This window comes from Pelodiscus sinensis, chromosome 1 (genome assembly GCF_049634645.1).
Source record: "Pelodiscus sinensis isolate JC-2024 chromosome 1, ASM4963464v1, whole genome shotgun sequence".
NCBI classification, from domain to species: domain Eukaryota; kingdom Metazoa; phylum Chordata; order Testudines; family Trionychidae; genus Pelodiscus; species Pelodiscus sinensis.
In genome coordinates, this window is record NC_134711.1 from 62,621,068 (window position 1) to 62,635,361 (window position 14,294).

General features: G+C 45.9%; 1 protein-coding gene across 1 annotated transcript in view; it reads left to right on the plus strand.

The window, feature by feature from the left end:
- Nucleotides 1–14,294, plus strand: part of CAND1 (cullin associated and neddylation dissociated 1) — a 58,249-nt gene that overhangs the window by 6,559 nt on the left and 37,396 nt on the right. The window contains exon 2 of the mRNA XM_075931364.1: nucleotides 171–314. Within this exon, the coding sequence (XP_075787479.1) occupies nucleotides 171–314 (144 nt within the window). The remainder of the gene's footprint in view (nucleotides 1–170; nucleotides 315–14,294) is intronic.

The following is a 14,294-nucleotide window of genomic DNA, read 5'->3' on the forward strand; positions in this document are numbered from 1 at the left end:
AGACTATAAATTATCAAAACTGGTGCTTTCTATTCCAGAATCTTGGTAGCATTAAATGTTCATGCAGAATTTGATCATGCATGATTCAACATGATAAGTTTTGAGTTGTAATACGTTGTGAATAATCCATATCTGTTTAGCTATAATGGTTGGGTTTTTCTTTTGGATAGGTTTATGGCTACAAATGACTTGATGACTGAGCTACAGAAGGATTCGATCAAGTTGGATGATGACAGTGAAAGGAAGGTAGTGAAGATGATTCTGAAATTACTGGAAGATAAGAATGGTGAGGTGCAAAACTTGGCTGTCAAATGGTATGTGTCTTTGTGTATATAATTATCTAATCTTTAAACTATATAACTGATTTATTCAATTGCTCAAATTAAGTTGCATATTCTTGTTATATTTAATATTTTTCAAGAGACCCTCATACATGGTTTGTCTTAATCCCAGTCTTCCAAAGCATTTTGATTTGTCAGTGATCCAAATTATGATTTGGAGATCACAAAATAGTTTGCATATTGGTGGTTTATGGAGAACTTGCTGGTTCAGTGGGAATAAGGGATGTTAAAATGTGTTTATTTTGGTAATGTGAAATTTTCAGTGGCTACATGTTTACACGGGGGGAGTTTACATGGAAGCCTGAGCATGTGGATAGCCTGCTTTTAAGCGGGCTTTCCATGAGCACTGGCTTCTATTGAGTCACCTGTGCCACCCCGCCACCGCTTGCTGCTGCCTCTGATAGAAACCTCTGATAAAACTCAGTTCCCCATGAGCAGTGACTCCTTCTTCCCTCCCCCCAGCCTCTGATACATGTTGCTGTGCATATTTATGGGAACTTGATTGACTGGAAGTGTGCTATTGTGGAAATGTAAATGAGTCCCAAACCTGGAAAAAATTGTGATTTAGGAATCTGACTCTTGAAATCATACATTTGAAAACTGATGCTTTAGTTTGTGTTAATCAGCGTGGGTGGTGCAGTAGAAGGCAGTCATTTAGGAAAGGAGCAGGAAGGGAAACTACAATGGGTTAAATTGTGTATGGCCTGATGGAAGTAGCTTTTTCTTTGTATCTTACATTTTTTTGTTAACTCTGGTACACCAGCATTAATAGTAACCATGTAAAACGGATCTTGAGCTCATTTTTCCAGTCAGTTATTTGTTGTCTGTTTTGTTAGAAAAGGGAAAAGAGTGCTTGGACACAATTGTGAAAAAATTAACGTTCAAACCAAAAGTGACTGTTTCTAAACTGCTTTTGGGAATGGCCGAACATGTGCTTACTTAAATGAAGGAAATGCTTGTATGCTTAAAAACAGGTGGTGGTGGTTAAATAGAAGGACACAGATATAAAATTTGAGTAGGAGAAAACCTGAGCGATAATTGAAAGGGCACAACAGAGTTCAAGTACGTGTAAACCAAAGGTAACATACAGGAACTAAAAGGGCTCAAATGAAATTCAATTTTTCTTACTCTTCCTAATCCCGGACATAAACACAAAATGTGGTGGACCCTGCTTCAATGATTTGCAAATCTAATGTTTAGTAGTCTGATCTTTAATATTCTTGTTCTAATTTTTCTTAATCAGGATTGAACAAAAAAATGAAGTATTAAAGCACTAAGAGAATGCATGTGTCTTGCATTTTTGCTGTAGTATCACTTGCAGACTGTGAATGCAAGAAAATTTCTGCCCATGTCTTACCCTATATTCACTTCTTTACATATGTAGATAAAATTGTAATACAGTAAACTTCCGATAATCCAGCACCTTTAGGACCCAGGGGGTGCCGGATTATCAGATATGCCGGACTATCAGAAGGGGGGGCTCTGAGGGGTCTGGCCCCAGACCCCCTCATAGTCTCCCCTTCCGATAGTCCGGCTCTGCCCCAGGCGTCCCTGATTCAGCCGCTGCTGGTCAGTTTTAGCAGCGGCTGAATTGGGGACGCCTGCAGCAGAGCAGCTGGAGTGCTGCCGGGTTGGTCCGGTAGCACCGACCCTTGGTGCGGCGAGACCAACCCGGCAGCACCCCAACTGCTCTTGGGGACGCCTAGGGCAGAGCAGCTGGGGTGCTGTCGGATTGGTCCGGCAGCGCCGCTCCTTGGCGCTACTGGACCAGCACAGCAGCTGCTCTGCCCCAGGTGTCCCCAAGTCAGCTGCTGCTGAAACTGATCAGCGGCTGACTCCAGGAAGCCTGAGGCAGAGCTGCTTTGCCCTGGGCTTCCTGGAGTCAGCCGCTGATCAGTTTCAGCAGCAGCTGAAATGGGGACAGCTGGGGTGCTGCGGGGTTGGTTCCGCAGCCCCGAGGGGCAGCGCTATGGGACCTACCCGGCAGCACTCCAGGTGCTCTGCCCCCGGCTTCCCCGATTCAGCCACTGGTCAGTTTTAGCAGCGGCTGAATCCGGGAAGCTGGGGGCAGAGCAGCTCCAATGGTCTGGCTGCCCGGAGCACTTCTGGGTTCCTGATGGTGCTGGACCATCAGATGCCGGACCATCGGAGTTTTACTTTATTAAGGTAACTAGTTTTTTGTTGGATATCTTACCTGAGGTCTTGTCTACACTACCAAGTTTTGCTGCCAAAACCTTCCTTTTGATGACAAAATAGTGACAGCATTTGTGCTGCAATGCAACTTTTGTCAGGAAAAATACCCAGTTTTGGCAACAAAACTTGCATCCCTACAAGAGACTTTTTTCTTTTCTCCTCCCCTTATTGTCCACGAAGAGCCAATGTATACTCTGCTGTTTTTTTGTTGACAGAACTGGCTTCCACCAGTATCCCACAGTGCCTGTTCTGATCCGTGTTTTGTTCTCTGCTGCCCTGCATACATGCATTCTCTCACCTTTCAAAGCTCTGGGAAGTATTTGACAAGTGAGTGAGCTGCTACCTTTGGGGGTCAAAGAAAGAACAAATAATTGGAAAGCTCCTGTTCTGCCCTTCATTAGGAACACAGCAGTAGGCAGACTGCTGCTGAAGTGGGAGGGGAACAGACAGTATGCTGCTTTGACACTTCTCAGCATAGAGAGCTCACAAGATCTATCCATGATACTGCTCCCAGCAGCTGAGAATGCTGTGGGAGAACTGAGAGGGAATCCCAAGAAATGCGTATATCAGCTTTACCTTCTCACAATGCTGCACTCTGGGATGCATACCCACAGTGCACTTCTCACACTGTTGATGATTGTGTCCCCAATGTGGACGTGATCCATTGACTAAGAGAGCAAATGTGAACACCCTCTGGCAATATTTGCTTTGTGGGCTTTTGGGTCTTGACATAAATTTTGGCAACAAAACTTGGTAATGTAGACAGAACCTGAATTTATTCTTTAAACATGTTCATAAGTGAAATGGAAATAAGAGTGATGTAGCCAGCTGTAACTTCCAGTGGTATCAGCGGTCTATTTCAGATAATGTAATTTTACAAATATCTTTGGAGCTAAGCAAATGGTTTTAGCAAGCTGGAGAATTTAAGGGAATCATTGTACTGATCAAACGTGGCACATTATTACTGGTGTGAGTCGGACACTACTTGCATAATATCTCTTAGTATTGGCAGTCATTGCACAGTTTGGCTACGTCTACACTGGCCCCTTTTCCGAAAGGGGCATGCTAATTTTAAACTTCAGAATAGGGAAATCCGCGGGGGATTTAAATCGAAGTAGGAATAAGAGATCCTCCGGAATAGGGCTTTATTCCGGAGGATCGGGCCAGTCTAGACGCTTTTTTCCGGCTTATCTACAAGCCGGAAAAAAGCGGCGGACATCTTTATTTAAATCCCTCGCGGATTTCCCTATTCTGAAGTTTAAAATTAGCATGCCCCTTTCGGAAAAGGAGCCAGTGTAGACATAGCCTTTGGGTATAGTTATCAACCTGTCCTTTTTAAGAGCTTTAGCTTATAGAGTTGGCACAATGATTGTACCTGTATTTTACTTCATTTAATTAAATCTGTGAAATGGATTGTAACATTTTGTAGACCAAAGTGTTATAGAACAATATTCAATTTATCATAAAGAGGAAGAGAAATACTAAATAAAAGGTTATCAAGCAGTCACAAATTATTATACTCTGCTTCCAGATGGAGTCAGGAAAGAAGTTATAAGCTCCTGTGAGGTCACTTTGCTTTAAATGGGGTTCTGTGGCATGTACTGCTTGGGAGTTTTTTTGTCTCACCAGATCGAGGCCCTCTTTTTTTTTTTTTTTTTTTTTTTTTGGAGGCTAGACTCAATTTGTTTTTTAATCTTTTGTTTTGGTTACTTGTCTATTCAGTCCTTTGTTTACTAGGTTGGTTAGTTTTATGTATTTCATAGTGAAGTTTCTTTTTTTATTCTTCTGCCTTTCAGAGCTGTTGAGGTGCAGCACTACAGTGGTATCTTGTTTGTTGGACTTTTCCCACCAAAATTGGTCCTTCAGGTTGTAGTACCTCCGTAGTCCATTGGCCAACATCCAAAGGGCATTTTATGCATAGCATTCATTGTGTTGGTGCTGTAATAAGTGCAGTGGCACTAGGAAGGAATGGCATGCTTTTCCCAAAATTGTACTTTCACATGTGATGGTTGCCATTTTCTCAAAATTGCTTGTTGCAGGGGCAGAGTTCTGTGGAGCCCTGGGCCAGAGCAAGTGGGACCTCCCACTTCTGCCAGAAGGCCTTCTCTACTCCTGGTGCTCCTGCTGGGGAGTGGGTTGCGGCCTGGGGGTGTTCCCCTCTCTTCCTGGTCTGGGCAAGCCCCTGTGTCCTGACACAGCTCCCCAATAGCACTTAATTTGCCACTGACATGTTACACTGCTTGTGGAAAGGATATGTGACCATATTGTCTGTCATGATTATTTGCATTACAGTAGTGCCTAAAGGATAAGAACCATTTGTGTTGATGCTTCTTGTGAAGCTGTCCTTCATGCTTTGCTGGTGCATTGTGCTGAAAAGAATGTGCTGCTGTGGCTTAATTCACCGATTCATATACCTTGTAGGCCCTGCAGGATCTCTGTAGGCCCTGCAGGAACAACTTGCTGGGTTGCTATCAGGTGGTCCTTTTCAAAGGTATGTCCATTGTAATGGTGGTGTTCCTCCAAATCCTTATTCCTCTGTAGCTTTGATCCTGTGCTCATGGTGAAGTTCTTAAGATAGCCTTTGTCTGTTGAGACTGACTTGTATTGTGTCTCTGAGTGGAGAAAGGTGCTTTCCTTTCCAAATAGACCCATGTTCTTATGTGGACACAGTAAATGTGAATAATAATTACACTGCTAGCCCTGCATGGATACAAAATTGGTATCTGCACAAACATATGTGCTAGGGATGTAAGAGTGTAGCCGTTTAATAGCTACACTCTTATCGATTACCCAGATGGTTACACACAGGTTCTGGGCTGGCTCCTGCGGAGCCAACAGCTGCCCCGATACAGAATAGGGATGTTAAATTTGGATTAATTAGCTTATTGAGTAGTTGATGGAAATTCCATTGACTACTTGATTAGTCAGTAAGGGGTGAGGCGGAGCATTCGCTATCCTAGTTGAGTCCCCACTCACCCCATGTTCCTGCTGTGCTGTCTCTGCCTTTGAAATGTAGCAAGAGCCCCTGTGGGGCTTTTGCTACATTTCAGAAGCACAGCAGTTGGACTGGTGGAGAGGGGATTACTCCAGTACACCGCTCATGCCATTTCTCTTTGATCCTTTGCCTTCCCTGCCACCTTCCCTCTTTCCTCCCCCCCCCCCCCCCCCCCCCCGTGGAGACGATGCTGGGGGAACTGGCTTTTAAGCTGGCTTCCCCCCAGCACCAGCTCCTGTTCCCCTCCCCCCGATGCCTCTGATACAGAAGCAGCAAGCGGCAAGGAAGTGACTAGTTGAATAGTGACTCAACTATCCGATAAGCCTATGCTTATTGGGTAGTTGACTAGTGGCTTATACCCCTGTTGGAGAGCTATCCACTATATCCTTTGGGGATGCAATAGTGGCAAAAAATATGCTACAGCTCCTCATAGAATATAGGTAGAAAGTTGGGAGTATTATCAGAAATTCTTTCCTTCATGTACTTCTGCTGGAGACTTTTGCTTTCCCTGGGACTGGATATGGGAGTGCCATCTTCTTCACTTTCTCTGACAGTGTTGGGGGTTGGTTGCAGGAGAAGGTGAAGCCACTGGGTGGTGCTTACCTTAGGAGGCTTCCAAGAAGCAGTGACATATTTCATCAGCTTGTAGGCAGAGGCATGGTTAGGTACTCTGAACGCTGTCTTGTAGGTGTCTGCTTTTCAGTGACTCTTCTCCAGATGGAACTAGGGATAGTAGCGAGCATAAGCTCATAGGGTAGTCAACTGGAGTATCAGCTGTTCAATTTCCTCCTAGCATCAGCTCTGTGGTGCTGCCTCCGCCTCTATTAGAGTCAGTGGGTGAGGGATAGGGGACTTTGCTGTGAAGCAGCCTCTGCCCGCAGCAGGCTGAGTCTCGCGGTGGGCAGAGACAGCTCCAGCAGTAGCCCTCGTCTGCAGGGGTCCCAGCGGGGAGCTGGGCCCCTCCGTCCCTGCAGACAGCAGTTGCTGCTGCCAAGCAGCCCCTGTTTGCAGCAGCCTGGGCTAGCTGTGTAAAGGGGCTGCTCTGGTAGCAGCCCCTGCCCACAGCCAGCCTTGGCTGCCGCGACCAGGGGCTGGTGCTGAAGCAGCCTCTATTCACAGCAGCCTGGGCTGGCCGCCGCAAACAGGCAGCTGGACTCAGCACAAGCCCGGACTGAGCAGTCCCAGCTTGCTCTGGTCCAGGACGCTGTGCCTCTGTACTTTAAATGTAGTAAGAGCCTGGTGACTCTTACTACATTTAAACTGCAGAGCTGCAGCGTGGGTGGCTCCCAGAGCCAGCACAAGTCTGGATTGCTCAGTTCTAGCCTGAGCCAGTTTCTGGAGCTACCACTGCTGCGGCTGTGCAGAACAGTCCTTATTGACTAATTTATAGTCGATACAAATTGTATCAACTACACGATTAGTCAGATAATCGCAATTTAACATCCTTAGGTGTGACTACAGTTCTCCAAAAATCAAGCGGGTCCACATGGAAACAGGTTAGATGTGCTTTCTGTAACAGGAATGTGTCCCTGGATGTGTGAGCTCAGCATTATTTAGCATCTAAAGGGCACACATGATTGTCAGCCTTTAATAGAGAGATGACATCTGATCTAGGGATGTTAAATATAAATTAATTAACTAATCGAATCGTCAGTGGGATTTCCATGCGGCATTTCAATCTTCAATCTGCTGGGGCTCTTGTACATTTCAAAGAGGAATCGTTGCCGCTGTGCCCTTGCTCCATCTCACAGTGCTGGAGCTGGGGGAAACCTCAGCATCGCCTCCCCCCCTTGCTTCCTCTCTGTAATAGAGGCAGCGGGGGTGGGGGGCGAGGAGCAACTAGTGGACTGATGTGTTGACTAACCAATAAGCTTTTGCTTATCAGATAGCGACTAAACGACTTACATCCCTAATCTGGTCAAGATGACCCTGGACTGGACCAGTGGAGGGCACATGGGTACGCAGGCACATTGATCCAGGTGTGCAATAAAACAATGCGGTATAGCAGTGGGAGAACTTCCAGAAGCAAAGTACAGTAAAACTCCGATGGTCCGGCATCTGATGGTCTGGTACTCCTGATGGTCCGGCACCATCAGGAACTCGGAAGTGCTCCAGGCAGCCGGACCATTGGAGCTGCTCTGCCCCCAGCTTCCCCGATTCAGCCGCTGCCAAAACTGACCAGCGGCTGACTCCAGGAAGCCCGGGGCAAAGCAGCTCTGCCTCGGGCTTCCTGGAGTCAGCTGCTGATCAGTTTCAGCAGCGGCTGACTTGGGGACACCTGGGGCAGAGCAACTGGGGTGCTGCCGGGTTGGTCCAATAGCGCCAAGGAGCGGCGCTGCAGGACCAAATGGGCAGCACCCCAGCTGCTCTGCCCCAGGCTTCCCCAAGAGCAGCTGGGGTGCTGCCGGGTTGGTCTCGCAGCACCAAGGTCTGACGAACCCGGCAGCACTCCAGCTACTCTGCTGTAGGCGTCACCGATTCAGCCGCTGCTGAAACTGACCAGCAGCGGCTGAATCAGGGACACCTGGGGCAGAGTCGGACTATCAGAAGGGGGGGCTATGAGGGGTCTGGGGCTAGATCCCTCATAGCCCCCCCTTCCGATAGTCTGGCATATCTGATAATTCGGCACCCCCTGGGTCCTAAGGGTGCCGGATTATCGGAAGTTTGCTGTAGTTGTTAATGTGTCCACAAGCCATTTAAATTGAACAACTCTGATTGCAAGTGGTGTTATACATGTGCCAAGGAGGAATCATTATCTCTGTCCAAAATGGCAAATAATTTATTTCTGAAATAAGGTGTGTGAGGATGCGAGTCTGATTAAGACAAACAAAAGTTAATCTGATGTAACATGAACATGTAGGCAAGCCTTAAGAATAAAGTGACACGTTCTGAAAAACCTCTACCTAGAACAAAATACAGTAGCAGCAAAAGTTGCTGTGAATACATCACCAAAGTATCCAGCCCTGTTTTGGCTTTCTGTTGAGTATGGAGCTCAGTTTGATGGCTCAGACTTAATAGTCAAAGCTAAGGCTGGCCAACCTGAGCTTGAAAAGGAGCCAGAATTTACCAGTGTGCATTGCTGAAGAGCCACAGTTATGCAGCAGCAGCTCTCAGCACCTCCTGCTCACCACCAGATCAGTGCCTCCCCACTCCAGGATTCTCCTGCATGCTCTAATCAGCTATTTCATAGCATACTGGAGGCTCAGAGTGGGGGGAGAAGCAAGGTGTTGCAGGCTTAGAAGAGGGGGCAGTGTCTGTGGGGGGAGGGTGTGTCATGGGGATAGGGCGTGGGGCAGAACGGGGTTTGAGTAGTGAATACTCTTTGGCACATTGGTAAATTGGATTAACTTCTGAAGAGCAGCATGAGGTTCTGGGCTGGCCAGGTCAAACCCTTCTGCTGGATTAGTACTAGCTACAAATAACCATATTTCTTTCTAAAACTGACAGTTGCGTTCCACTGAAACTTGGGATCTGTGAGCCAGTGGCAAAACCTAGGGAATGCAGGAGCTAGGACTTTTATGGGACTGTGTGACTGTGCCCCCTCCCTCGGTCTGGTCCGGGGTGCGGTCGACCGTTTTCCAAGCCAGTTAGTTTATCTCCTCGCTTCGAATCCTGCTGTATCTGCCTTTCCCTCGGTTGGGGAAAGGAAGAGGGGCCCGGGCCCGCCCTCACTCACGGGCCCCAGCCCAGGGCCCTAAAGATGGAGACTGTGCTCTAGTCGCTGGCTGGCGGGGTGTGCCCCTAAACGCACCAGCCCACGGGCTACTTCACCGCCCTGCCCTGGGCTACTTGCTTCCTCCCCCACCCCGTCTTCAGGGTGTCAGTACTCACGGCGTCAAATCCCTCTGGGGAGACTGCCACAAGTGTGTCCGGGTCTCTCCCCTCCTCGGGGAGCCTTTGCGCTCTGCTCGTATCTTCCCCCCCCCCCCTTTCTCCAGTGGCTGGCGGGCTTTTAAAGTTCCCGCCGACCTGGGAGGGGTTTATGTGTCCCGCCCTCCTGACGTCCGATGCGGCGCGTTATCCTGCCTTGACTTGCCGGCGGGGCTGAGGCTAACTCAGCTGTGCCGTGGCGTCCCTCCAGCTGAGCCGCGGCACGAGAACAACCGGCGCACTGCCGGTATACGCTCCGCTGCCCCTCTGCGAGAGCGCAGAGTCCCGGGTGTTGGGTGCGGGGTCTCGGCACCCTGTCACAGACTGTATTTACCATACTCAAAACAATTTTTTACTAGATAAGACTAACCTCACTGTAGGAAAAAAAGGACAACTAATCTTTGGTATAACTTTTCCTCTGTATGTCTATGGACACACAGACCTGTAAAAGCAGAAACAGTTTTTTCCTTTAGCCTATAGAAGAATAGTTTTTTACGTATATATTTTAAGGTGCATTTGAAGTTCTCTGATTCTGTGATGAGGGGATGGCTTGGGAAAGTCATAAAGATGGAAATAAAAGTATCAATTTGTATGCTGTATAGCATGTATTGTCAGAGAACAGGAGCATCAAACAGGGAGTTTTGAGAGGGAATTCTCCAGGTAAGGAGGAGTAAATACGGGACCCTTGTGGTAAGTGGCTGTCTGTAGTGTGTGTTTGTGTGGGGGGTAGTTACTTGCTGTGTGCTGAGCTTGTGTTTGTCGGTTTGGTTTGTTTGAAGGAGTGTGTGCTGTGGCCGGCAGCTAGAAGCTGTGAGCTTCTAAAGGTTTGAAATCTAGAAGTCTCTGTTAATTCTCTGAGCCTTAGTCAGGGGCGGGGCTACCAGGGCTTTATAAAACTGAGAGTCAGTGACCAGGGAGCTTGCGACCAGGAGCATCAAACAGGAGCAGCAAACGGAGTTTTAAGAGAGAGTTTAGAGGGAAAAGTTAGAGGGCGCTAGTGGCTTCTGACCTTCTTTAATCATAACTTTTATAATAATCTATATTCCAGGCATTTAAAAAGAAGCCCAGTTTATAATTAAACTTATTCATAAGAAAAATGGAGACAGAAGCCCAGCAGCAGAGTGGGGGCTATCCTGTTTATTGCGTCAAGAGTAACATGTATGATTACCTGCCCAGAGGGCGGGTGGTGTATGTGTGCATTCGGTGCAAGGAGCTCCTGACCCTCAGAGACCGAGTTCGGGCTTTGGAGGCCAGGGTGGCTGAACTGGAGGAGCTAAGGGAGGCAGAGAGCTATATTGATGAGACTTTCCGGGATACTGTAGTACTGTCCCACCTCCTGTCTGAGAGCTCCAGTGTTCTTAAGGAGGATGAAAGGCTATGGGGAGCAGAGCATTCAATGGGAACAGAGGGAAACCATCCCATAGTTGGGACCCTCTTTCCAGAGGATGTTGTGGTATCCTCTCGCACTACGGATACCTCTGGGGGGAGGGAACGCCAGTTGTTAGGAAGAGGCAGGTATTAGTAGTGGGTAATTCCATCGTTAGAAACATAGATAGTTGGGTTTGTGATGACCGGGAGAAACATATGGTCCCTTGCCTGCCTGGTGCGAAGGTTGCGGATCTCTCGAGGCATCTAGATAGACTTATGTGTAGTGCTGGGGAGGAGCCGGTGGTTGTGGTACATGTAGATACCTATGACGTAGGAAAGGGTAGGAGAGATGTCCTGGAGGCCAAATTTAGGTTGCTAGGAAAGAGACTGAAATCCAGGACCTCTATGGTGGCATTCTCGGAAATGCTTCCAGTTCCGTGCCAGGTAGGCAGGCAGAGCTTCAGAGTCTCAATGTGTGGATGAGACGATGGTGTAGGGAAGAGGGGTTTAGATTTATTAGGAACTAGGGACACTTTTGGGAGAGGGGCAGCCTATACAGGAAGGATGGGCTCCACCTAAACCAGGGTGGAACTGGACTGCTAGCACTTAACATTAAAAAGGCCATAGAGCAGTTTTTAAACTAGGAGATGGGGGAAAGCCAGCCGATTGGTATGGAGAAGCATGTAAATCGGACGGAAACTTCTCTTAGAGGAGAATCCATTGATAGAGATTCTCTAAGCTGTAGTCAGAAAGAGAGGCGGGGAGAGGACAAACAAGGGGCCAGAGCAGACAAACAGCCACATACAAAGGAATCTAATACATCAGGAAAGGGCAGACAAATAAACAGTGGCAAATTTTTAAAGTGCTTCTACACAAATGCTAGAAGTTCGACTAATAAGATGGGTGAACTAAAGTACCTTGTATTAAAGGAGGAGATTGACATAATAGGCATCACAGAAACCTGGTGGAATGAGGAAAATCTGTGGGACACAATCATACCGGGATATAAAATATATTGAAAGGATAGAACAGATCATGTGGGTGGCGGAGTGGCACTATGTGAAAGATAGTGTAGAATCAAATGAAATAAAAATTTTAAATGAATCAACAGGTTCAATAGAATCACTATGCATAGTAATTCCATACTCCAATAATAAGAATGTAGCAATAGGGATATATTATCGACCACCTGACCAAGACAGAGATAGTGACATTGAAATGCTCAGGGAGATTAGAGAGGCTACCAAAATAAAAAACTCTATAGTAGTGAGGGATTTCAATTATCCCCATATTGACTGGGTACGTATCACTTCAGGAAGAGATGCAGAAATAAAATTTCTCAATAGCTTAAATGACTGCTTCTTAGAGCAGCTAGTACAGGAACCCACAAGGGGAGAGGCAATTCTCGATTTAGTCCTGAGTGGAGCGCAGGATCAGGTCCAGGAGGTAACTATTACAGGACCGCTTGGGAATAGTGACCATAATATAATAACATTTAACATTCCTGTGGTGGGAAGAACACCGCAGCAGTCCAGCACTCTGGCATTTAATTTCAAAAAGGGAAATTACACAAAAATGAGAAGGCTAGTTAAACAGAAATTAAAAGGCACAGTGACAAGAGCCAAATCCCTGCAAGCTGCATGGAAACTTTTTAAAGACACCATAATAGAGGCCCAACTTAAATGTATACCCCGAATTAAAAAACATAGTAAGAGACCTAAAAAAGAGTCACTGTGGCTTCACCACCATGTAAAAGAAGCAGTGAGGGCAAAAAGGCATTTTTCAAGAAATGGAAGTCCAATCCCAGTGAAATAGAAAGGAACATAAACACTGTCAAATTAAGTGTAAAACTGTAATAAGAAAAGCAAAAAAAGTTTGAGGAACAGCTAGCCAAAAACTCAAAAAAAAAAAAAAAGTAAAATGTTTAAGTACATTAGAAGCAGGAAGCCTGCTTTAAAAAAAAGTTGGTCCCCTAGACAATCGAGATACAAAAGGAGCAATCAAGGACGATAAAGCCATTGTGGAGAAGCTAAATGATTTCTTTGAATCAGTCTTCACAGCTGAAGATGTTGGGAAGATTCCCAAACCTGCACTGTCCTTTGTGGGAGATGAATCTGAGGAACTGTCCTGGATTGACGTATCATTAGAGGAGGTTTTGGAACAAATAGAAAAACTTAACGTGAACAAATCACCGGGACAGATGGCATTCATCCAAGGGTTCTAAAAGAACTCAAATGGGAAATTGCAGAACTGTTAACTGTGGTTTGTAATCTATTCTTTAAATCGGCTTCCGTACCTACTGACTGGAAAATAGCTAACGTGATACCAGTATTTAAAAAGGGCTCTAGAGGTGATCCCAGCAATTACAGACCAGTAAGTCTAATGTCCGTACCGGGCAAATTAGTCAAAACAACAGTTAAGAATAAAATTGTTAGGCACGTAGAAGAACATAATTTGTTGGGCAAAAGTCAACATGGTTTCTGTAAAGGGAAATCATGTCTTTCTAATGTATTAGAGTTCTTTGAAGGGGTTAACAAACGTGGACAAGGGGGATCCAGTAGATATAGTATACTTAGATTTTCAGAAAGCCTTTGACACAGTCCCTCACCAAAGGTTCTTGTGTAAATTACATTGTCCTGGGATAAGAGGGAAGGTCCTTTCATGTACTGAGAACTGGTTAAAAGACAGGAAACAAAGGGTAGGAATAAATGGTAAATTTTCAGAATGGAGAGGGATAACTAGTGGTGTCCCCCAAGGGTCAGTCCTAGGACCAATTCCATTCAACTTATTCATAAATGATCTAGAGAAAGGAGCAAGCAGTGAGGTAATAAAGTTTGCGGATGATACTAAACTGTTAGTTAAGACAGAAGCAGACTGTAAAGAACTTCAAAAAGTTCTCACAAAACTGAGCGATTGGGCAACAAAATGGCAAATGTGGATAAGTCTAAAGTAATACACATTGGAAAAAATAATCCCAACTACACATGTAATATGATGGGGGCTAATTTGGCTACAACAAATCAGGAAAGATCTTGGAGTTATTGTGGATAGTTCTCTGAAAACATCCACACAGTGTGCTGCGGCGGTCAAAAAGGCAAATAGAATGTTAGGAATTATTAAGAAAGGGATAGAAAATAAGACACAGAATATCTTACTGCCCCTGTATAAAACTATGGTGCGCCCACTTCTTGAGTACTGTGTACAGATGTGGTCTCCTCAGCTCAAAAAAAATGATCACGGGTTTGGAACAGGTCCCATATGAGGAGAGGCTAAAGCAACTGGGCATTTTCAGTTTGGAAAAGAGGAGACTAAGGAGGGATATGATAGAGGTATATAAAAATCATGAGTGGTGTGGAGAGGGTGAATAAAGAAAAGTTCTTCATTAGTTCCCATAATATAAGGACTAGAGGACACCAAATGAAATTAGTGGGTAGCAGGTTTAAATCTAATCTGTGGAAGTTCTTCTTCACACAGTGCATAGTCAACCTGTGGAACTCCTTGCCAGAGGAGGCTGTGAAGGCTAGGAC